Source organism: Lissotriton vulgaris, chromosome 3_1, assembly GCF_964263255.1.
Source record: "Lissotriton vulgaris chromosome 3_1, aLisVul1.2, whole genome shotgun sequence".
Lineage (NCBI taxonomy): Eukaryota > Metazoa > Chordata > Amphibia > Caudata > Salamandridae > Lissotriton > Lissotriton vulgaris.
In genome coordinates, this window is record NC_141689.1 from 145,383,096 (window position 1) to 145,408,386 (window position 25,291).

General features: G+C 40.3%; 1 protein-coding gene across 2 annotated transcripts in view; it reads left to right on the plus strand.

Annotated features, from left to right (window-relative positions):
• LOC147726113 (CMRF35-like molecule 9) overlaps positions 1–25,291 on the plus strand; it is a 245,911-nt gene that overhangs the window by 17,195 nt on the left and 203,425 nt on the right. The window contains exon 2 of one of the 2 annotated variants that reach the window (XM_086960217.1): positions 17,265–17,322. The exons of the other annotated variant lie outside the window; for it this stretch is intronic. Within the exon in view, the coding sequence (XP_086816343.1) occupies positions 17,265–17,322 (58 nt within the window). The remainder of the gene's footprint in view (positions 1–17,264; positions 17,323–25,291) is intronic. 2 annotated transcript variants of the gene reach the window in all.

The following is a 25,291-nucleotide window of genomic DNA, read 5'->3' on the forward strand; positions in this document are numbered from 1 at the left end:
AGGACGATGCAATCAGTCTGGCACGGTCAGCACGACTCAGCCAGGATGTCCATATGGTCAAAGATGAAGGGGAGTTGGAGCTGAATCGAATCCAACGAGGAATCAAGGGTCGCACCCACAGATATGCCCTTAAGTACCCTCAGGAGAGGGTTGGAATGATTCAGTGGTCCCTCTAGAGGAGGGGCTGGACAGTGGGGAGGATACTCCCATGTCCTTTGTCCAGTTTCATGCCAGAGCGGGAGCCAGTGGCTCCTTGAGCTGGTTTGAACTGACGTATGCAGGTAGGGCACCAAATGTGCTCTTCCAGCAGACTATGCAGTACTGGCAAGTGTCCCCACCCCGGCCTAATACACTAAAACCTGTCTGGGAGGTGGTTACACCTCCCTGTGACAGGAAACCTATTGTCCTACCTTCTCCTGCCTGGGCTCGGCCCAGCAACAGAAGGGCAGAATCGTGGGTATGGTCAGCAGCAGCCCTATGTTGCTGTCAGGCTCTGTAAGATCGGTCCCGGGGCATAGAGGGCTTCCCAGAGGGGCCCTACCATGGATGGAATCATACCTCCAACACCGGATACAGTGTTGGGGTATGATTCCAACATGTTTGCTACTAAACATGGTTCGTTCCAGCCAGTTTAGAAATGGTCATCGTGTTATGACACATGACCTCTCTATATTGTAATGGCTGTAATGGTTTCAAGTGCAGTGATGTAAGATATAAGGAAACATATCTTTCATGAGAGGTACATGCACCAACTCACACAGGCTGCAATGGCAGGCATGTGGTCGTAGTTTGGAGGGTCCTCGTGGGTGGCATAAAACATGCTGCAACCCTATAGTGGAGCCCTGGGGTACCCATGCCCCAGGTACCTGAGTACCATATACTAGGGACTCACAAGGGTGCCCCTGTAGCCAAATAGGAATGTACCAAGGTACTCACCATAACCAATTTAGGGAGGAAGCACAGTGACTGGGGGCCTGATTAGCAGGATCCCAGTCGGAGTAGTCAGAAAAACAGTAGAACTCCAGCAAAAATTTGGGTGACTATGAAAGCAGATCTCACATTCCTACAGACATTTAAAACATATCCAAACTATGGGCACCCTGTTGATTCTATCACTATCCTTGGGTCGGGAAACCTATAGAACGGATGCTGGAAATCTGCAAACTTCACTGTTTACCAATAGCTAAATGCTTGAGTCTGGGCTTTGGTGGTTTTCTAAAGCTTCGACTTTTCAAGTAGAAAAGAATAGATTTTGTAGGTGCCTACATTCATTGCCCCATCACACTTTCAATTATTTAAGCCATGGGAAACTGGGTATTTCCTACATCGAGGACTTCATCAGAGTTGCCCCATTAGTGTTGTGGATTGCTATCTCGTTCAACCCTCAAGGATTTCTTAACCAATCAATTATTTGTGATTGTTTATTTTGTGACAGAGGCTTGGATAGTCCCTGGATGTCATATGCTAGAACCTATGTTATTAAACTAGTATATGCCCCGGTTTACAAATCCATCTGTTAGCCTTAAAAAACGATAAGAGATGACCATATTTCACATTATGATGTTGAACTCACGGTATCAGGGCCAGGAATGTTTTATTGCTGTGTCATGTGAGTAGTCTGCTGTGATGTGGATCATCTTGTGCTTATCTTTTTTTTGTAACCAACTTTATTGAGTTTATAGAAACTGTAAGCATCATCCTAACGTTACAATTGTTAAAAAGGCAGAAAATATGGCTGTTCCGATCAGCAATCACATAGATACCGGCTAACTCAGGAGCCAATCCACTTTCAAAGATCAACCGTAATAAGCCCATTATTCCCCCCACATTTTCTCATGTTTTTGGGGACATCCACTGGCATCATATATGGGCTTCTCCTGCTGTGCACACCAATCAATACCAGTGTGCCAAGCAGATAACAAGGGAGGCGCAGGCTGCCTCCACAATCGGGCTATATCTCGCTTAGCCTCTAAGCAGACCATGCCTATGAAGAGTCGCTCTGCCCTGGGGCCTGGCTCGAGAATTTTGTGTAAGGAATGTGGCAATCCATGGTCCGTAAAATAGGTCAGTGCAAGCCAAGTGTATGGCTGAGCTGGTCCAGTGTTAGATCTCATCTCTTGCCTTGTAGCTATGGTGCAGTCCTAAACGGGGCAATGTTTCCTTCTCCTCATGGGATTCTTAGACGGGCAGAGTGGAGGCCCAAAGGAGGTCAGAGGAGCCACTTAATTACTCCAAATTGCTCAAAGGCCTCTTGTAGGGATGGTTACTGAATCAAGGTATTCAGTCTGAGTGGTATATTATCAGGTTTATTCCATGTAAAGATCAAATAATAAAATGAACCCCATCAGGAGAAGGTTCCTACCCGCTCAGCCTCAGGCGTCAACTGACTTCAGGGAGCCAGGAAACATTCTAAAGCATCACAATATGTGAACATTGTACAGGGACAAGTCAGAGGCAGAGAAGGATGCAGGGAAGACACTCCAAATCTCCCTTTTTTACAACAGTATTAAAAGGATGTATCAGATTGAAACATATAAATAACAATGAACAATTAAAGATAGAGTAGCAACCAGGAAAGCAAGAAATGAAGAAAAAGAAACCATCAATTGAAAGGAGAAACATCACCGTTAAATACTAGAGGTGATAAAAGAACTGAGAAACGAGTAATAATGAAAAAAGAGAATGGAGGTAAATTATGGAGTACAGTTTTAAGCACATAAAGTATAAAGCAGGAATGGAAGGAATTTTAAAGACAAAAAGGATAAAGCAGGAATGGAAGAAATGCACATAAAAGGAAAGAGAATAAAGAAAGGACAACAGATCTCCTCTTTAAATTACAAGAGAGAACACATCTTCTCCATAAAAGACAAAAGAGAAGGAGATGGCAAGAATGTAGACACCGAACACCATGTTGAAAGTATAGCAAAATACACCAATTGGCCAGACTGGTGAAATGGCTGAAGGTGGGGGGGATTCCTCGAGCCTTGCCAGCTGACTTCTGGCCTATAACCTCGGATTGTATGCTGACACCAGTGAACACCATACGCAACCTGGGCGCCAGTTTTAATGAGAAACTAAACCTGGAATCCCATGTCAATAAACTGGTGGGAGGCTGTTACACTCGCATCCGAGGACTTTGGAAAGAACTGCAGCTGTTGCTATTTAAGCGGTTCTCCTGAAATAATTTCTAAAACCATGACACCTTTCCTTGAAGTACAAATTCATACATATACTCGACTGTGGGGCCCAAGACACCGCGAGTCACTCACATAATACTTACACCCTACTTCATGGATCAGTGAGATTCAAAAGAGAGCTGCTGTATCATAGCGGGATGTCTAAAATTATAACTGAATATTTATACTATGTACACCTGCAGTTTAAATGAGTTTACCATGGTTTTCATTAACAAAACATTTATTTAGACATGCCGCCACTGTGGTTGAGGGATCTGCTAGTAAACATTAGGCGTAGGAAAACTCAAGACCAGCTTAATTCTCCATTTATCTAATTTTTATTAAAAGCAAATTTTAACATGTCTAAAAGATTCATTCACTTTATTTATTTATTTATACGAAAATGACATTAAAAGAAAATAAAGATTTATTTCAAAACAGTTAATTTAATTTATTTTAGGAAATTCAGAAATAGACATTTATTTAGATTTCAGAAATGCAAGTATTTTAGCAAATGACAGATAGTTCCCAAAATTCATCCTTTCTCCTAACTTCCCTAACTAATAACCTCACCTAAAGTTCAGATCTCATTCAGAAGAAATAGAACAATTATTCAAAGTCTTACATCTCAGGAAAATCAGTATACGGACAGCATCTCTGGAGGAAATCGAAAAGGAGTTTTTTCTTCACTAAAACCAGCACTTTTTATACCTTTTTCACTAGCTCTATCTATCTAAAAAAGTAACTTCCAGCATAAATTCAAGTTCTGATTGGACAATTTTGGGCTGGATGAGCATCACCTCCTCATTACAATATTCATTCCGCTTCCGTCAGCTAGATTTTAAATGGGTCATTGTTTGGGCCATGTCCGGCCTTGTCCTGTTCTCAGTTGGTAACTTTCCCAAAACTTTCTCACGTTCAAAACCATTGTCATCCTTTTTGGTAGCCATTTAGACTTCCAGTCTACATCGACTTTGAACTTGCATTCACTCCAGGCACAAGCAGCTCGCATTCAAACTCGGACTTGGGCTTGCGCATGCTCAGTTCATTTTCTATTCACAGTTCAAGAAGTCAGCCATCTTTTTCTAGACCTCACAGGCCAGAATGGGAATTATCATAGAAACAAACACAAATGAAAGTTAATTTTAGAAATGTAACCTTTACCTCCCCCCTTACTACGGTTTTCCCTATTAGTAATTACCTAGCAGATAAGCAACATTTAGGCATAATGTACTCACCTATTCCCATGTTTTGCTACAAAATAAGTACAGAAAAAGCACATTCATGCTGCATTCCAATTTTTTCAAAGCTGCTTATTAGTTTAAGACACGACAAAATCACATAATTAGTTAATTAAGATTGCAACATAAACAAAGTTCATTCCCCCGTGTATTCGTGTAGGTGCATTTCTTATTCTAAGTTGATTAATTACACACATCAATCCATTAGTTCAAGTTATAGTTATGGAAGTGTGATTTTGCAAGGGGTACACAAAATTTTGTTTCACCACCTTGCTCCATCATTGTCAGCACAGGCTCAAACTGCGGTAGTCAGAAGTATCATACTGAGCCTCCTGGACTACTGTAACACCCTGCTTCCGGAATCCCCTGGATACCTGATTGCCAGACTACAGAGTAACCAGGCAGTAGCAGCTAAGTTAGCTCTGGACCGAGCACGCCGCTCCTTGACGACACAAGCACTGGCGGAGTTACACTGGCTCCCAGTAGCTCAGAGGGTCCTGTTCAAATCTCTGTGTATAGTGTTCAGGGCACTTCATAGACAAGGGATAGGTTCCAATGGTACCTACACGTACTCTCCGTTCCTCTTCTGTCAGCCTGTACAGGATCCCCAGGACAAAGAAGGTTACCCTGGGGGGGAGAGCTTTTAGTGTGGCAGCAGCCCGCCTCTGGAACCGTCTTCCCCTGAAAAACATGAGTGTTCAGAGTCTGACGTTGTTCCATAAAAGAGTTAAGACCTGGCTCTTCGGAAAGTCTGAAAATCCTGTCTTTTAGTAACAGTGTTCTTTCTTCTGTAGATTGCCCTTCACATTTTCTAACACTTCTCTCTTTCCTCTTTGCTATCTTTCCAGTGCCAGGATGCCCACAGGGTTGCAATTAATTAATTGATAATTATGTTCTGTTGCGGGTTATGGGTTTAAGGGGAATAAGGTGGGAAGTAATTTAAATGTAATTAAGTAATAATGTATTTTAATTAATTGTTTGTGTTAATTATAATATTGTTAATTAATAAATAATTGGTAATTAATTATTAATAATTGGTATTTATTATTAATTTATTTTTACTTAATTATTTATTGGTAATTATGTTTTTAAGAATGATGTATTGGTATTTGTAAATAGTTTATATTTATTTAATAATAGTTTTTTAAAATATTTTAAAATATTAATTTATTTATAAGTATGTTATTTTTTACTTCTATGCTTCCCAACACTTTCCCTACTGTTGCCCTCTCTGGAGTGGGAATAGTAATTTTTACCCCTACGCTATCCAACACTATCCCTACTGTTGCACTCTCTGGAGTTGGAATAGTAATTTTTACCCCTACACTATCCAACACTTTCCCTACTGTTGCACTCCCTGGAAATGGAATAGTAATGTTTACCCCTACGCTATCCAACACTTTCCCTACTGTTGCACTCTCTTGAGTTGGAATAGTAATTTTTACCACTACGCTATCCAACACTTTCCCTACTGTTGCACTCTCTGGAGTGGGAATAGTAATTTTTACACCTACGCTATCCAACACTTTCCCTACTGTTGCCCTCTCTGGAGTTGGAATAGTAATGTTTACACCTACGCTATCCAATACTTTCCCTACTGTTGCCCTCTCTGGAGTGGGAATAGTAATTTTTACCCCTACGCTATCCAACACTTTCCCTACTATTGCCCTCTCTGGAGTTGGAATAGTAATTTGACACCCAGACTGATGGCAAGGCTTTTACCACTAAATGTGGCTTTTGTGTCCACCACTCTCACCTCTGATGTCACAGGGCCCCAGGAGTCTAAGTGGGTCTCTGACAAGCAGGGTGGGCCTCTCTCAGGCACCAGTTAGTCGGGGGACATATAGTTGCCATCCCCACAGCCTTGAGCGCTGCTACGGCCAGTAATCAGGCTCTGCTCATGAGAACTCATGCGAGCTTTAGGAAAGGGCCACGATATGCAGGCGAGCACCAACAGGGCCAGCATCTTCTTCACTGCATGGGATTCCTGGCAGGCACGGTGGGGATTCATAAGGATCACGGGGGGAAACGTCACAGCTCTGAAGCCTCCAAGTATGATCCCCCAACTGGACAGCATGTGCGGACAGAGATCCTACCTAGTAGTTTTGGGCCCGCCACTCTCACTTGTTGAGCAGCGCAATACACATTCAAATTTAGGGCCCATAGGAGTCTCTTTTCCAGCAGAGTGTGCCACTCTTGGACATGGCCTCATTGCTGTGCTTAATTTGAGCCAGTAGGTTTCGGTGCTCAGCACCGGCATTTAATCATCAACACCAGTGTTTTTCATGAGAACCAGTTAAGGATTTCATTTAGGCACGAGGAGATTAAGTGATTTGCCTAGAATCCCAGGATGTTGAGCCAAAGCCGAGACTCAAACCTGGTTCTGAGCTCCGAAGTCGGCAGCGCTGGCCAATATGAATGAATGAATGAATGAAATGTGATTTGTAACCGCGCAACTTAGCCCAGTGGGCGTCAAGGCGCACATATCCCACATCCTCTCCCCACTTTCATGATTAGTAGTTGGTTCAATTTTAGCGGAGCTAATAGGAGGAATAGGCTGGTGCAAGCTGCCTCCTGACAAGAGCCCTCGCACTTATTTTTTAACAATGTAACCACTGCTTCATTGTCATACAGGCATCGTCAACTCCCTTTGGTCTACTGGTGCTTTATGGGTCATGGCTGGGCACCACTCATGCAATATGTTGTCACTCTGTGTGGCCAGTGAGTGCTGGTGGACATCAAAGGAGTTTATCTGGGGGGGGCGCACTCGAACCGTTCCACACGTGGGTGACATACCCAGTAGACAGTGTGTGAGCCCTATATGTAAAGACAAAGAGGGGGACTGAGGGCTAGTTTAAAGAGGTCCAGTGCACAGGCCCGGAAGACTGTAATAATAAGAAAAAAGTACAAAGTTCCTCTGATTGAGTGAGATCAAGTGGGTACTGTACACAGTCTGGTAGTTAAATCCAGAAAACATCACCAATGTTTGCGTAAAAGAGAAGGAGTTCTTCTTGTTGGAACTAGGTCTCACACACACCCAGCAAGCTAGGTGTCATGCTTCATCATTTGAGCCTGCCCTTCGTCAGGTCGGCGCTGCAATACCTGACGGGCACCCGGAACCGGGGCTCTTTATCGGGGATCTTTTGTTCCTGCCGGTGGGTGCAGTGGGGGTGAGAGGCCAAAAGAGTGTAGTAGGGGTAGTGAAATTAAAATAGGTTAGTTAGTCCTGAACACACTTTATTATGGAGGTAAACTGCCTAAATATAATAGTGATGAGAGTACCCAAACCTAGTCATTAGGTTTTTAATGGTAGGGGTTCTACTCTCTTGTGATCAACATGTTTTGTGTCTCAGAAGTCAGTAATGATCAGGACACTTCTTCAGTGGTCAGACTCGTGTCTGTGGCAGGAGCATCCATTTTGTGATTTAACCGGGTATAGAAGTAACCAACATGTCTTCTCCCTCTAGAAGGGTGGAATGCTACCCTTGCCGCCATAATTGGCGAGGGGGTAGTATTCCAAAGTGCTTGACACCTTACACAACATGTTTTGATAAATCCAAACCAAAGTTAGCATTAAGCGCGAGGATTATAATGCACTTAAGAGTATATGGTATGGCTATATCATAGAACAGCTATAAGTTAACTATGTCTAAGTAAGGGGTGATTACACCACCTTACCCAAGCTGAGTGATCAGCCTGTGGTGTCAGTTTGGATGGCCAGCCAGGGGTGGCATAATACATGATGCAGCCCCTGGTAGGCCTTGGATGCACCTATGCCCTGGGTACCTATGGTACACTATACAGGGGCTCACAAAGGTGACCCAATACCCAATCATGTATGTACCTAAAGTACATGGAGTCCATTTTAAAGGGAGAGCAAATAGCCTGGGGCCCTGAATAGCAGGATCCCAGGCCTACTAATTCAAAAACATGCTAAACACTAGGCCAACATTTGGGATAACCGTGTAGTCAGATATCCACCTTCCTACACTGTACAAAAAACCCACTGACCGAAACAGTCTCCTTCTATACACCAGCCATCACCCTAATACTTTAAGAGACAACTTACTAGTCAGCCAATTTTTACGAATAAGGCGTAATTGTACAAGAATTGACGATTACAAAACAGAAGCAGACACTTTGGCTTTTAACCTCAGAGCTAGAGGATACCCAGAGAGACAAATCAGGGACTCCATGAAGAGGGCCAGGAATAACCCCAGGGAATCTCTACTCATAACCCATCCTAAACCATCCATTGACAACCTCACATGCGTAACATCCTTCACCCCAGACTTAGCACGGGTTAAAAAGATAATTCTGAAACACTGGCCTTCTAAATACGGGGGACCTACAACTACCTAGACCAAGTTTTGCATACAAGCGAACTCGCAACTTAAGAGATGCTTTAGTACACACTAGACCTAGAAAAGTTAGCCCTGACACCCAGAGGACCTTATGGAGTTTCCCACCAGCGACGGGACACTACCCCTGTGGGTCCTGTGTGATATGCCCCCTTACGACTGCCACCAAGGAAATAACACTGCAACCTGACTTTAAGTGGACACAGAAGAGACACACCAACTTCAACACTAAACAATGTATCTACATGCTCATATGCCCATGTGGAATGAAATACATAGGCATAAATAAGCGACCAATAAAGGCTAGAAGCAGTGAGCATAGAAGCAACATACGCTGTCAGAGAGTAACCACTAGGATGTACACCCATTACAAAGAAAATACACATAGCTCGGATGACTTAAGCTGGACAATATTGGAATCCTTCCAAACAATCTCCCAGACCGCATTGTTCAGGATTGAGCAGAGATGGATACACAGATTGTCCACCCATTTGACTGGCTTGAATGATGACATCCCACTAGGTTTGCTACACTAATTACAGATTAACCCACCAGCATATGAAATAGAGTCCAAAACGATGATCATGGGTTGTTGTTACAAGAACCTTGGTGGGAATCTAGATCCTACAATGACTTTCCTGACCTCACTATTACAATTGCAGGGCCACCAGTCTGTCAATTAACTGTGTTCTATAGGTTAACTGTGCTGTACAGGCAGTCTGTATTTTACTTCATTATTTAACTGTCACCTCTACACTTGGACAACATTAGGGTGACACAATATATACCACACATCCCATACTACCCCTTGGGAATTACTACATTACAATATATGACTATACAGGCACCACGTCCTTTGCCTTGCTCACCCTCCAATGAGAGTTTCCATCACTATGGATATCCTATTGATAGTGATGAATCATAACCAATGTAGACACCATCATAGAATTTACATATAGTCATCAACCGCGTTTTATATGCACTGGATTTCAACCCCAGTCATACAGGATTACTAGACGCCTTTTAGTATGGACGTCCCATTGGTGTTGATTATTTCTATAAGTTGTAAATTGTGAGAAATTACTTAACTTTACATGCCATTAATATCAGTATCTTACATTCAACGGGATATTAGCCGTGACATATAGGACTCGTCAACATCTTTCAACTAACTTGCACATTTAAAAATGGCCGCCACATCACTACGTACAAACGCCCCGGATGGACCGTCCTCGATTTCTTGGACGTACCCACACACGTGATGCCCAGCCCGCAAATCACGTCTTACTAGTACCCCCGCCGCCATTCCTCCCGGTACCATCCTGGGGTTGGCGGCGGGGTAAGTGTATCTGAAGCTCGTGCAATGCACGCTTGTGAGTTTACTTGAAGGCACCGCCTGTTTCCAGGTAATCGCAAACTGTGAGCCTCCGTTTCTGTGGCTTTGCTACCTGGCATGGCCCGGACGTGTTGGTTTGTGCGCATACTAAACGCACAGCCCCAGCACTCTGCACCCCGTGGACCCCCTGACTCCTCAGCCGTGTCCCTGGATTGTGCGCTGGTGTGTTATGCTTCACCGTGATCGCAGCCACGGCACCGCTCCGCCTACACTTTGCCTCATTACTAACTGGATGGCTGCACGCAGCTATTAACAATAACTGGAGCCTCTTTTGCCCACCTTAACAATATTAATGGATTAACTATGTTGTTTTTCCAATTGACCATCCCACTTTGAATAGGACCCAATCAGTGTCCTTCTAACGGCCGACCGCTGTAGCACACGTTTTGTGCTGATAGTTTAGGTGAGTCCCTCCATACTGATGGAGCAAGGTAAAGAACAAAATGTTGTTCAAACTTGTGAAGTTAATCTCTCCTAACAAAGTAATAGTCTAATAAGTTTGTGGTGAAATTATTAATCAACCTAGTCTAAAGAACACATACATCATTACATGAGGGTAAAACTAATGTGCTTTATGTTGCAACCGCAAAAGAAAAATAATAAACTAATCTTGTCTATTGTCTTTGTCAGTATTAAATGGGGCAGTTAAATTAATGGCATGTGCTTATTTTATGTGCTTATGTTATGTCTCTTGTGTGATAAATGCTCATGGAGTTCCTGATTTTCGAAAAGGAGAAGTAAATATAATGCTGCCTATTCGTGCTTTGCTAGGTAACATAATTAACAGGGTTAATTAGCAAAGGGGGAGGGTAACAGAATGGGTCTCAATTCTTTAATTAATTGATGTATTGTGTTTGTTTAATAATAGTTTCCAAAGTGAGGCCTAAAGTTGGCACAGAGAGAAATGGCTGACGGAGCTGCAGACGTGAAAGCTTGACCAGAGTGATTTCTTGCCCATGTGCAGAGTAAAGATTCTGCTTGCAAAGTCATCATGAATTACAAAACTTTGGTCGTGTTGAGCACGTTCATCTGCTCATGGAAAGACAGCCAAGGACAATATTTGTTATGTCTGCCAAGGTTAGGAAGCTTTTGCTCGAAGCTCGAGGAAGGAAAATGTAACAAATCTAAGGAAGCAGAAAGTAACGTGGAAATGTAAAAAGAATAGGGCTTGTATGAAGCCTGGACTTGGTCGTGAGTCGGATGGTTCAATAATTTTTATCATGTCCTGACACAGGACAGCCAATGAGGAGCCTGGATTCTCTTTGAGGAATGTAAAATGTAGATAGTTTAGCTAGAGAAAAAGGTATAAAGACTGACATTATGAGCAAGGAAAAAACTCTTACTTGCCGATTCCTGAGAGACGAGAGATGCTGTTGGACTTTTGGCGCATGTAAGGACAGCAGACTTTATTTGATTTCTTCCCTTTTAGGTGAAGTGAGGGATAGACAATGAAATAGACTTTGGGAATTGAAACAGTTATTCATGCTAATAATTCATGCTTCTGAGCTCACTTCTGAATGTCAGTTTTAATTTCATTTCTTTATTAAAATGCTGCTTTCTTATTTGCTTATGAAATAAAGATTTTAAAATGCTAAAAGCTCTTTCTCTATGATAATAAACTTAATAAAAATTAGATTTGAAGTGACAAGCTGGTCTTGTTTATTCATGGTCTAGTTTCCATCAGTTGATCCATTCGCCGTAAGTGGTTTTACTTAGGTAATAAATGGTTATAAATCATAATGAATGAATGAATGTATAGGGAATTTGTATGGCGCTACTTAACCGGGAGGCATCAAGGCGCATACGATGGAAAGAGCTGAGTGGTCAGAAGTTACTGAGAGAGGCGAATTATAGGTAGGACTCTGTGAAAAGCCAGGTTTTTAAATTTTTTCGAAAGAGGTCAAGAGATGGCGGGCCCTTCAGGTTAGCTGGAAGCATGTTCCACAGTTTAGGGGCAAGGGAGAAGAAGGCTCTCCCTCCCCACCTAGCCTAGACGAATCGAGGAATAGTCAAAAGGTTTTTATGGGCCGATCGCAGGGCCCTGCCCGGGGTGTAGAAGGAAACGAGGGACCCGATGTCCTCAGCACCCAGGCCGTGTAAGGCACGGTAGGTAAGGACTAGGACCTTAAAATTAATCCTGGCCTGCACAGGCAGCCAGTGGAGGTTTTTTCTGATCCACGAGGCAGAAACACGTCTGGGGGCATCCACTACAAACCTGGCAGCAGCGTTTTGGACAATTTGGAGGCAATGGATTAACTTTTTGCTTATGCCAAGATAGAGGGCATTGCAGTAGTCCAAGCGGGGGGAAATGAGGGCCACTGAGACCAGTTTCCGGGCGTCAGGGGAGAGGTCGTGTACGAGTTTCCTAAGGATCCTCAGTACCCCACAGCAGGTGGAGACGGTCCTGTTGACTTGCTTGTCAAAAGCGAGTGTGGTGTCAATAATGACCCCCAAATTCCGGGCAACAAGGGTCGGATTGGGGCATGTTCCGAGGGCAAGAGGCCACCAGTCCTCCGACCAAAGATCTTGTTTGCCCCCAAAGAGGAGGACCTCAGTTTTTTCCCCATTAAGTTTGAGGAAATTCGAGGTCATCCAACCTGCCACGGCTTCCTTACAGTTCTTAAAATTTAAGGCTGTGGACTCCACAGAATGAGATAGGGATACCATTATCTGAGTGTCGTCAGCGTACGACAGGGCTTCCAGTCCATAAGATCTGACAAGTCTTACAAGTGGGGCCACATATGTTAAAAAGTGTGGGGCTCAGGGATGAGCCCTGTGGGACCCCACAATGCAAAGGCTTGGCAGAGGGGAGGAAGTCACCCAGTTTGACCTTTTGAGCATGCTGGTTGAGGAAAGATGTCAGGAGACCCAAGGCAGGTCCTTCCACTCCCATCTCACCGCGACGCATAGCCAAGATGGAGGGGGACAAGGTGTCAAAAGCGGCTGTAAGGTCGAGCAGGATAAGAATGGTAGACTGACCACTGTCGACCTTAGCGCGGATGTTATTGACCACCACTGTCAGGGCTGACTCGGTACTGTGCGCCTTCCTGAAGCCATGCTGAGAGGGGTCTAGCAGGCTGGCGTTGTCTAGGAAGGCGCTGAGATGGTGATTGAGGTGGGCCTCAAGCATCTTGGCGGGGGCAGGTAGGAGGGATATGGGAAGAAAAAATGTTTAGGGTCCAAGGTGGGCTTTTTCAATAAAGGCTTGACAATGGCCAGCTTCCAGGTTGCAGGGAAGACGCCGTTCGAAATTGCCAAATTCATTACATCAAGATAGAGGGGGAGCAGGACCTCTCTGCAGTTTTTCATAATGATGAAGAATAAAACTGCAGTTGTATATCTTAGTGTAAATATTTTGTGAATAGTTTAATAATCAAATCACTTGATTCAGTTGCTCAAAAATTGTCTCATTGGTGTTATGGGCCTGAATATGTATATATTAATTGATGGTGAGTATTAAGGTGACGGATAGTGTTTGTGAGACAGTTTTTCATTTGGAGCACTGGATCAGTAACTTGGTAGCAGAGTTCGGTTACTATGGTAACTGACATGTTACATGGTAATTACATAGGATTATATGTCTAAAACATGTTAAGTTTGTTTGGTTGTTATATGTAGTTAAAAAAGGTTTTTTCCAGCAGTGTGAGAATTCCTAGTCGTGCCGGCATAATATGAGTAGTGTGACAAGTGAAGTTACACAGTGCATTTGTTCTGTTTCACAATAGTGGTATTGTTGTATATCACTAGTGTTGTGGTCGTACAGCACAAGTTTAGGGATTTTAGGTGTGTAAGATAGAATGTGTAGTGAGGATTGTCTATGAAATTATAACTTTAGAGTATAGGGACTGGTGTCCTGTTTTAAAACTCACTGTGAAAAGAGTAGTAGAATTTATCGAAGCTTGAGTGAAGGGTAAGAAAGCATTGTCCTTCTTACTGGTGAATGAGGATTTCTATTGGTGGGTTAGAGTCCTACTAAAGAATTATGTATGCATGGTTAGGGATTTTTCCGTATAAATGTGTGTAAATGAATTTGTAATATATGATCGAGTGAAGCTCTAAATTATCTCTAAGGAGGTGTAAAAATCTCTGTATGTGCATTTGGAGAGAAACGAGTTCGTTATTACCTGCTAGAAGGGTAAAGTAGCCTTACTTTATCGATGAATTTATATATTCTGTGAAAATAGCGTCGTCTATTTCACGCAAAAGAATACTTGAGTGCTTGAGAAAACTATCACTTTATTTTAGCGAAACAGACAAATGGTTTGTTTTTGTGGAGTTATTAGCTGAATTTCATCGAACGTTTTGCAAATATGGCGCTGTGAAAAAATCTTTTTTTTGGAAAGGAGGGGTCAGTGTAAGGAGTGGAGCGAGAGACAGAGGAGCTGCAGCGGTAGCATACGTCACCAGTACCGCGCTGTGATTGGCTAACATACGTCACAGAATTCGCGCACATATTGGCTCATGTGACTAGGCAAGCTTGCAGCTGATTGGCTTAACCCGAAAAACAGTAATTCTATTGGTTGAGCAGAATAGTGATGAAGCTTAACCTGATTGGCTTGTTGGTGAGTTTCACGCACGGATTGGTTGGTGTTGCGGAATAACAACTTCCGTGCTACATAAGTTGTTACGATCTTTTCCGAAGTAAAGGAAATTGTTTAAAAACATGGATTATTATTACATGAAAGAAAAAAAGAAACTTTCATGGTTTCAGAAATTGAAAAATAAAATTAAACCTGACAAGAAAATTGCAACGCGAGGTGGAAAATTAATTCGTAAGTACAAAACACCTGCAGCTTATATGTTAGGTGAATATGGTTATCATACTTGTCTTTGGATTGAGAATTGGATGAAGTATACAGTGAATGATGGTGTATTAGCATGGCCAGACGACGTATCATTTAACATAGCGGTTTTGAGAAACTTAAGAGAAAGAATGATGAATCTTGTACCAAGGCCTAGACCTACTCAATTTAAGCCCTAGTTGAATGGGAAGATGAAATGCATGAAATGGAACGAGAAAGTAGAGGTATTCCAAAAAGATTAGATAGGGAAACACATCAGGATAGAATGCGTCGATTGAGAAGTGCAGATATGTGTGATGGCTTATACCCAGTGAGATTAGTTGATGAGGTAACTGAAAAGAAGCATGCCAAAAAGAGAAATATTATCAGAGAAGAGAGTGATTCTGAAGATGCGGTATTAGAGGAAATCTATACTAAGAAACCGCCTCCTTATCAACCAGTTTATTCATGGACTTCTCCAAGTGCCCCACCAAGAGAGATACTTAATGAGACATCGCCTGAAACAAATCTGATTAAAAATAAAACTCCCGAAAGAGTAGAAACAGGAAGAAATTCAAGTATATCACCAGGAAATAGTAATTTTACTGAAACTCCAGTTCAGAGAAATGAAACCCCAAGAAGTGAAATCAGAACAGAAAGGTATGAGGGATTACCATTACCAAATACTTCAGAATGCATTCGTTCTGCGAATGAATTAATACAACAGTTAACTAAAAGCATGGAAGCAGTAGCAGTGCCTGTAACGATTGGACCTGTTCTTCCAGTATTTGATCAAAAAGAAATTACACAATCAGCTTTAACAGTTCCATTAAATTCAGAAATACAGAAAGTGACTGAAAAATTTTATTCAGATTTATCTGAAATTCATTGAGAGTAAATGATGATGCCTGACTTAACTTTTAATCAAAGTTCATCATGCAAAACCCCATCTGGTGCAGATTCTGATTCAGGTACTCCAGAAAAGAGTTTGAATAAAATAGACTTAACACAAACCCCAGTATGTAAATTACTTGATGTTGGAAAATTGAAAGCAGATTTGGAAGAGTTAATAATTGGTACAATTGGAACTAACAGTTTGAAGGCATATCAGGATGATGAATTATTGTTTATTTGCAAAAGTATAATATGGAAAACGAAAACCAGATATGATCAATTAGAAGACATGGCTTTTGAATTAGAAGTAGATTTAAGTAAACAGAAGAATTTGCAGAAAAATTATAGGGTGGATTTCTCTGAAAAAGACATCAAAAATATGAATACCTCAGGAAGAATTACACATATAAAAGATTTAATTGTGATTTTGAGAAAATGGGGTGAATTAAGTAAATGGAGAGCAAAATGGACTAAGAAAAGAGATGAAGACAGAACAAGTTTAGCTTTTCCTGTCAGAGAAAAAGAAAAAGTGTTAAATGAATTCCCAATGAGATAAATAGCAGGAGGAGGGTTTGTGCATGTCCCATGGACAAGACAGGACATTTTACTGTTCACAAATGATTTTCCCCGATTAAGAGAAAAACCTGTAGAATGGTATCGACAGGTAGAAAGATTTGTGAAAGTTTCAAAAGTTTTGTGGGTAGACCTGGATGGATTATTTGACATAATTGTCCCATCAGATCTTTGGACAGAATGTAAAACTGCTGTAGATTGGCCTAGAGAAGAACCTCAACGAGATAAAGTAACAGGTGCTCGTTCATCAGACGTGATGAGAAAATACGAACAGGTGATTGTGTTTTTGAAAAACAAGATTCCCCCAAAAGAAATAGATTGGGTTAAAATAGATAGAACAATCCAAGGGGGCAAAAGAATCAGTACATTCATTCTATGAAAGATTACTGCTGGTATTTAAACAATACCGTGGTTATGAGCATCTGAGTGAAAAGGATATGAGCCATTTTATGTACAGATTTGTATATGGCTTGAGACCTGAAATTAGTGAAATGATAAGAACTGGAATAGTTGGTTGGCAATCACACACTGTTGATGACATTTTGAGAAAAGCAAAATACTGTAGTGATGAGATAGATGCTAAACAAAAGAAGCTTAAAGAAAAAGCAATGTGGGCACAGGTGAAAGTAGCTGAGCAACAAATAGCAACTCTAGGAAATAAAAATGCTGATCAGAATAAAGGGAAATTTAAAGGTAATTATAATAAGCCAAAATTGATGGGAAATATAGAAGAGTTAAAACAGAAACTCCCATGTTTTAATTGTGGCAAAATTGGACACTGGAAACGCGAGTGTAAGAATCCACCTAGAACTTATGTAAAAAATACATCATTAAATCCACAGATGCAGAATGAGATCAATGAGCAGCAACAGCTACAGCGACAGGTAGTGATTCAGCAAGGTCAGTTACCACAACAGTTACCACAACTGCCACTTCCAAACTGTGTAAATTTGCAGAGGTACAATACAGAAACAGGATTCAGCGGAGGTGAACAGGTAAACAGATCACCAAGAGTGAATGTGTCAAATGTGTCTCAGCAATTTTGATTGAAAGAAGATGGAGGGAGTGTATCTGAGGATTACTTCTGAGGGTGCCTGAGAGAGGAGGAAGAGTGTGTGCTTGGAGCCATTCTTGAGGTAGATCAATCTGGTCCATTTGTAAATGGTAAAGTGAATGATGTAGAAATTACTTTCCTAGTGGATACAGGTGCTACCCGTTCTACTGTTAGACCAGTGGAAATAGAAAACCTTCCTCTCTCTGGTGAAAAAATCCAAGTAGTAGGTGTAGCAAATCAGCAAATCAAAACAGATTTAACTGAACCAGTTGAAGTTGAAATAGGTAAATTCAAAGACATGCATAGATTTGTAGTTGGTGACAGCAGTCCTGTTAATCTGTTAGGTAGGGTTATTCTCTGTAAGATGAACTGTGCAATTTATTGCTCACCGGATGGTATAGAGCTTCAAACTCCAGAAGAAGATGGGCTTTGCAAATTAACAATGTCAATGATTGAGGCAGAGGAAAGTAAATTATTTCCTGTGTTTGACAAAAACAATTTACCTGAAGAATTAAAAGACACAGTGAATGTAAAAATTTGGGATTTCACTGGAGATGAAATGGGTTTGATGAAAAATGTTGATCCAGTACAAATAACAGTAAAACAAGGAACAGATTACCCAAATATTCCACAGTATAAGATTAAAGCGTATGTGATTGAAGGAGTTATTCCTGTAATTGAGAAATTCATAAAGCAAGGTGTTCTAAAAGAAATTGAGAGTAGCCCATGTTATTCACAGATTATGGGAATCAAAAAGCCAAACGGAACTTACAGGATTGTTCAGGAACTGAGAAAGGTTAATAAAATTGTTGTTCCATGCTGCCCCGTTGTACCAAACCCAGCGGTAAATTTATATCAGATTCCGCATGATGCAGAATGGTATACAGTTATTGATTTATGTAATGCATTCTTTACTGTTCCATGGCATCCAGAAAGCCAACAAATGTTTGCGTTCCGGTTCAAAGAGCGTATTCTAGCATGGTGTAGAATCCCTCAAGGGAACACCGAAAGTCCATCTATTTTTAATCAGTTGTTAAAGAAATCATTGGAGAATCTAGATTTACCTGGAAAATCTACATTAGTACAGTATATTGATGATCTTCTTGTTGCTGCAAAAACAAGAGATAACTGTGTAACAGATACCATTACTCTTTTAAATCATCTGGCAGATGAGGGACATAAAGTATCACCTGCGAAATTACAGTTTTGCAAACAAGAAGTAAAATATCTTGGTCACAGAATTGCAAAAGGAACCAGACAAGTGACAACAGAAAGAATAAAAATGATTCAAGCAATGCAACCTCCAAAAACACAGAGACAGGATAGAATGTTTCTAGGAATGGTAAGTTCTTGTCGCCAATGGATTAGTGGATTTTCAGTATTTGCAAAACCATTGCAGAGATTAACAAAAGCAGACATAAAAGAACCGATTAGTCTAACAAAAACTGAATTGGAAGCTTTTGAACAGTTAAAAAGAGGTTTGTGTGAAGCTCCAGCATTGGGAATGCCTGATTATGAAAAAGAGTTTGAGCTGTATTGCAGTGAAAGAGAAGGATGTGCATTATCAGTTCTGATTCAAAGACATGGAAGGATGAGAAAGCCAATTGCATATTTCTCAGCAGTTCTTGACCCTGTTGCAAAAGCATTAGCAGGTTGCTTAACACCTTGGCTGCTAGGCGTTTTCCCCCTCCTGTGCTGGATTTAGCAATTTTGCTGTTCCCATGACGAGCTCAGCTCGTCATCAGCACACGACACCCGTGGGTGATGACGAGCTGAGCTCGTCATCAGCATCGAAAGGGTTAAAAGCAGTAGCTGCAACAAGTGTAAGTTTGGAACAAAGTGAAGGAATAATAATGGGATTTCCTGTAAAATTATATGTGCCACACTCAGTTGAAATTCTCCTAACCAGAAGCAAAACACAGCATTTGACAAATAATAGTTATTCTTGGATCAGATAATGTTTCAATTGCAAGATGTGTGAATGTAAATCCTTCCACATTATTACCTGACACTATTGAAGCAGAAATCGGGGATGATGTTGATCATGAATGCCTGGATGTATTAGAATATTGCACAAAACCAAGACAAGACATAAAAGATGTCCCATTGTCTGAATCAGATTATGTTTTGTTTGTGATGGTTCATGCTTGAGAACGGATGAAGGTGTTCTAAGTGCAGCATATTCGGTGTGTACAGTTGCAGATGTAATTGAAGCTTCCAGTCTCAAAGGAATTCGTTCAGCTCAAGTAGCGGAATTAATTGCTTTGATTTGTGCATGTGAACTGGGAAAAGACCAAAAGATCACCACAGTGACTGATAGTCAGTATGGATATGGTATAGTCCATGACTATGGCCAGCTCTGGTCTCAAAGAGGTTATTTAACTTCTACGGGATCACCAATAAGAAATGCTCAATTGATAAAGAGGTTGATTGATGGAATCCAATTACCAGAAAAAATTGCAGTAGTTAAATGCACAGCACATAAGAGAGGAGAGGACAACATAACAAAAGGAAATTCATATGCTGACGCAATGGCAAAATTCTGTGCAAAGCATAATGCATCAGTGAATCAGGAAAAAGAAAATGAACATGTTTTGAACTCACTTATGTTAATATCTGTAGTTGAGACTTGGCAAGGAGTAAAACAGTTGCAAGATGAGGCGAGTGATGAAGAGAAAGACACATGGTTAAAAGCAGGATGCAGACAAAGAGAAGAGGATGAGATTTGGGTTTACAAAGACGACAGAGCAGTAATGCCAGATAGTATGATTTCTGACATGGCACGCATGTATCATGGTCCAGGACATATGGGAAGAGATTCCATGATCAGAATATTTAGGAAAACATGGCACAATCCAAAATTCAGAATAATTGCAGAATCTTTTTGTCAAAGATGTCTGATCTGCCAGCAGATCAATCCAAACAGAAAAACTTATGTAAGCATGGGAACCATAGGACGGGAGGGTGGTCCATTTACCAGAATACAGCTTGATTTCATTGACATGCCACCTCGCAACAAACTCAGATATGTTTTGGTGATTATCTGTTTGTTTTCAAGATGGGTGGAAGCATTTCCAACACGTCACAATGATTCAGTTACTGTGGCAAAAACGTCCAAAGCCACGGCCCGTTTTTTCAGGCCCTTTTTTTCGGGCTGTAGCTTTGGACGTTTTCAGGTCCCTCGGAGGGGAGCCGCCAGGGAAAAAATGACCCGGGCGTGAAGAATTGCCCCCTACCACATGCCCATGAGGCTAGACTACTAAAAGGAAATCACTTCTCTCACGATTTGGGGAGGACGCACGAGGAAGTCCCTGTGCCGTGACTACATACAAGTTTGTATGCGTGTTGTCTCGCTGTAGTTGGTTTTGGTGCCTTAGTGTGCACCAACCACTAAGCGAGTCTTTTTCTTCTTTTTTTCTTGTTTGGTCCTGATGAAAGCTGAGCTTATTTATAGCTCCTGATAATAGAAACATGTCATGTCGACCATTGTTGTTTTTATATGTGTAGGACTTCTTGGTTTGAATTAACATGACCAAATGTATGTCCGCTTCACCAATGTTTTTAATGGAGTTAGAACTACCCCTAAAATAATCTTCTGATCCTGGGAGTAGTCCACACTCCTTTTAGATTCACTTTTTCAAGCACTTGTGGTTACCATATTACTTTTTCTTTGTAAGAACCCAATGAAGACAACTGGCATCCGACTCTGAGTTTAACTGCACTACGTAATGTTTTCTCTTTTTCTACTTATTCTTCCCTTTGCTTGGGTGGTAGGAATTACTTTACTGCTTTTGGTTTCACACTTAAGTATATGTTGCTCTTTTGTTGGTTTTCATTGATTATCTAAAGGGGTATAAGAGTGGCTTGTTGTCCCTTTCTCTCCTGTTGATTATTTTAATAGAATCATTGTACATAAACCAGAAATTCATCAAGATAGATCTGTTGGAGATTTTTCTAGCAATACCTTCTCAAGACTTTTATCTGAATATGTTAAGGTGATTGATGCAAAAGATTGTTATATCTGTGTGAAATTACCTACTTCTGTGTCTGAGGGCGTAACTTATAATATGCTTCCTCTTACTTATGGAATAACATGTAATGTAATAGCTAGCTTGTTTTATAAAACTGGTCGATTAGAATATTATTATTCTGATTTTGATGAAATTTTTGCAAATTTAAAAGTTGAAAAAATAATTTTAATAAAGTGAGGCCTGCTAAACAGATGAGGGAAATTTTCCTAACGACTAGTGAACTCACTTATGAGTATACTTTTAGAAATAATTTAACATGTAAATTGAGGACAGAAGAGAAATCATTTTTAAATATGGTGGAAGAGAGAAGGGTAATTTACAAGCGAAATGTGATGGTGAAAACTGCTAAGTCTAAATTTTGGCTAATTGAAGATGAAAAGCTCAATGGTAGAAATGAAAATGTTGCAATTCATATAGATAAACCTGTTAGTGGAAAATTTTGTGTAAGAAGAGATAATACTTTGTATGATAATTATTGGTGCAAGTCAATGTGAAGATAGCTACCGAATTATAGGGGGTTGGGGATTCAAAGGAGGAAATGATCCAATTTTTCCTGGAATTTATTTTATTTTTGGGAATAAGGCTTATTACAGTCTCCTGGACCACTGGTACGGAACATGCTATGTAGGTTTAGTTTTTCCAAAGATTTTTCATGTAGATAGAAATGCAAAGGGTTCATTTGAAATTAATAATCATTTGAGTAGATTTAGAAGAGAAAGCTTTTCCGAAATAATGGGAGATATATTTGGTGCATTAATTCCAAACAAAATTAGAAAAAATGTCCACAATAGTTGATAGATTGTCAACAGATACTGCGAGTGGATTTCAATTAGTGAACACAGAACTTATTGCAATGAGGACAATGGTAATGCAGAATTGTCTTGCACTAGACATTTTGTTAGCAAAAGAGGGTGGAGTCTGTGGAATTTTGCATATTCAACATTGTTGCACATACATTCCTGATAAAAGTCAGAATATAGAGATGTACATAAAGAACATAACTGAATTGCATGAAGAAACAGAACCGTTAGAAGATGAGAGTTTTTCAGAACGCTTAAGTAAAAGATTTACAGCAATTAAACACTGGTTTCAGGAGATTGGTAGTTCAATTATAGGTAAAATAGTTTTTCCTCTAATAATTATAGCTATAGTGATAATTTTGTTAAAAATCAGTTGTATGTTACACAAGAGAAGAAAACATGTAATAGAAAAGAAAAGTATCTGTAGACTCAGAAAAGAGAAAGAAAAAGAAATAGAACTAGAAGAATTTCGTAGAACTCAATATGAGAAATGCAGAAAGACAGGAGAATCTAAAGTCTAGAAGTACTAATATTAGGAAAGTCTAAAGGTTCAAAGGTTGAAAATGTATAACATTTTTGTGTATAGTTTGGTGATTTAGAAATCACCAGATGAAGGAGTTGATGGAGCAAGGCAAAGAACAAAATGTTGTTCAAACTTGTGAAGTTAATCTCTCCTAACAAAGTAATAGTCTAATAAGTTTGTGGTGAAATTATTAATCAACCTAGTCTAAAGAACACATTCATCATTACATGAGGGTAAAACTAATGTGCTTTATGTTGCAACCGCAAAAGAAAAATAATAAACTAACCTTCTCTATTGTCTTTGTCAGTATTAAATGCGGCAGTTAAATTAATGGCATGTGCTTATTTTATGTGCTTATGTTATGTCTCTTGTGTGATAAATGCTCATGGAGTTCCTTACTTTCAAAAAGGAGAAGTAAATATAATGCTGCCTATTCGTGCTTTGCTAGGTAACATAATTAACAGGGTTAATTATCAAAGGGGGAGGGTAACAGAATGGGTCTCAATTCTTTAATTAATTGATGTATTGTGTTTGTTTAATAATAGTTTCCAAAGTGAGGCCTAAAGTTGGCACAGAGAGAAATGGCTGACGGAGCTGCAGATGTGAAAGCTTGACCAGAGTGATTTCTTGCCCATGCACAGAGTAAAGATTCTGCTTGCAAAGTCATCATGAATTACAAAACTTTGGTCGTGTTGAGCACGTTCAACTGCTCATGGAAAGACAGCCCAAGGAAAATATTTGTTATGTCTGCCAAGGTTAGGAATCTTTTGCTCGAAGCTCGAGGAAGGAAAATGTAACAAATCTAAGGAAGCAGAAAGTAACGTGGAAATGTAAAAAGAATAGGGCTTGTATGAAGCCTGGACTTGGTCGTGAGTCGGATGGTTCAATAATTTTTATCATGGCCTGACACAGGACAGCCAATGAGGAGCCTGGAATCTGGATTCTCTTTGAGGAATGTAAAATGGAGATAGTTTAGCTAGAGAGAAAGGTATAAAGACTGACATTATGAGCAAGGAAAAACCTCTTACTTGCCGATTCCTGAGAGACGAGAGATGCTGTTGGACTTTTGGCGCATGTAAGGACAGCAGACTTTAATTGATTTCATCCCTTTTAGGTGAAGTGAGAGATAGACAGGGAAATAGACTTTGGGAATGGAAACAGTTATTCATGCTAATAATTCATGCTTCTGAGCTTACTTCTGAATGTCAGTTTTAATTTCATTTCTTTATTAAAATGCTGCTTTCTTATTTGCTTATGAAATAAAGATTTTAAAATGCTAATAGCTCTTTCTTTATGATAATAAACTTAATAAAAATTAGATTTGAAGTGGCAAGCTGGTCTTGTTTATTCATGGTCTAGTTTCCATCAGTTGATCCATTCGCCGTAAGTGGTTTGATTTAGGTAATAAATGGTTATAAATCATAATGATGAAGAATAAAACTGCAATTGTATATATTAGTGTAAATATTTTGTGAATAGTTTAATAATCAGTTTAATTCAGTTGCTCAAAAATTGTCTCATTGGTGTTATGGGCCTGAATATGACAGACAGTGTTTGTGAGACAGTTTTTCATTTGGAGCGCTGGATCAATACCCATTACACTGGGTACTTTGTTTTTATGAATTTCCAATTGTTTTTATCATTTGTTTTGGCACAATGAATGCATTTTCTAGTGAATCACCTTCAATACATAGGATTTCACACACCACGGTTAAATGAGTGATAACTGTGCATAAAGAGACTTCACTTACCGCCTGATTCATCATGCTCCCGTTTTGCGAGGCCCTAATAGCGATTCATAGCGAATCGCTATTAAGGACTCGCAAAACGGGATTCATGTAGGAATATGCAAAAAAAATGCGATTCCTTACAATTCCTTATTTGCGATTAGCTAATTGCTAATCGCAAATAAGGAATAACTCCCCATTCATTCTTATGGGCCAAAAGGCCCATAGGAATGAATGGGGAGTATTCCTTATTTGCGATTAGCAATTTGCTAATCGCAAATAAGATAGCGATTTGAAGGGTGCCAGGGGTGTCCACAGGACACCCTGTAGCACCCCTCAAATGAAATTTTACACATGTGTTGCACACACACATGTCCAAAGGACATGTGTGTGTGTAACATGCAACTCAGAAAAATGCATTTAAATGCATTTTTCTGAGTTTTCACAATTTACCACGAGGTCTGACCTCGCGGTAAATTGCGCCTAGAAATTGCGAATTCGCAAAAAAAATAGGATGATGAATTGCATTTAAGGAATCTCAAATAGAGATTCCTTAAATGTAATTCCTCGCAAAATTGCGAGATCGCAATTAGCGATTTTTACATTTGGGATGCTGAATCCCAAATGCAAAAATCGCTCTCGCAAAGGGCCAGATTCTCAGAATCTGGCCCTTTGCGAGCGCAAAAAAGCTTGATGAATCAGGCTGTTAGACTGGTGTTATACCTTATTGCCAT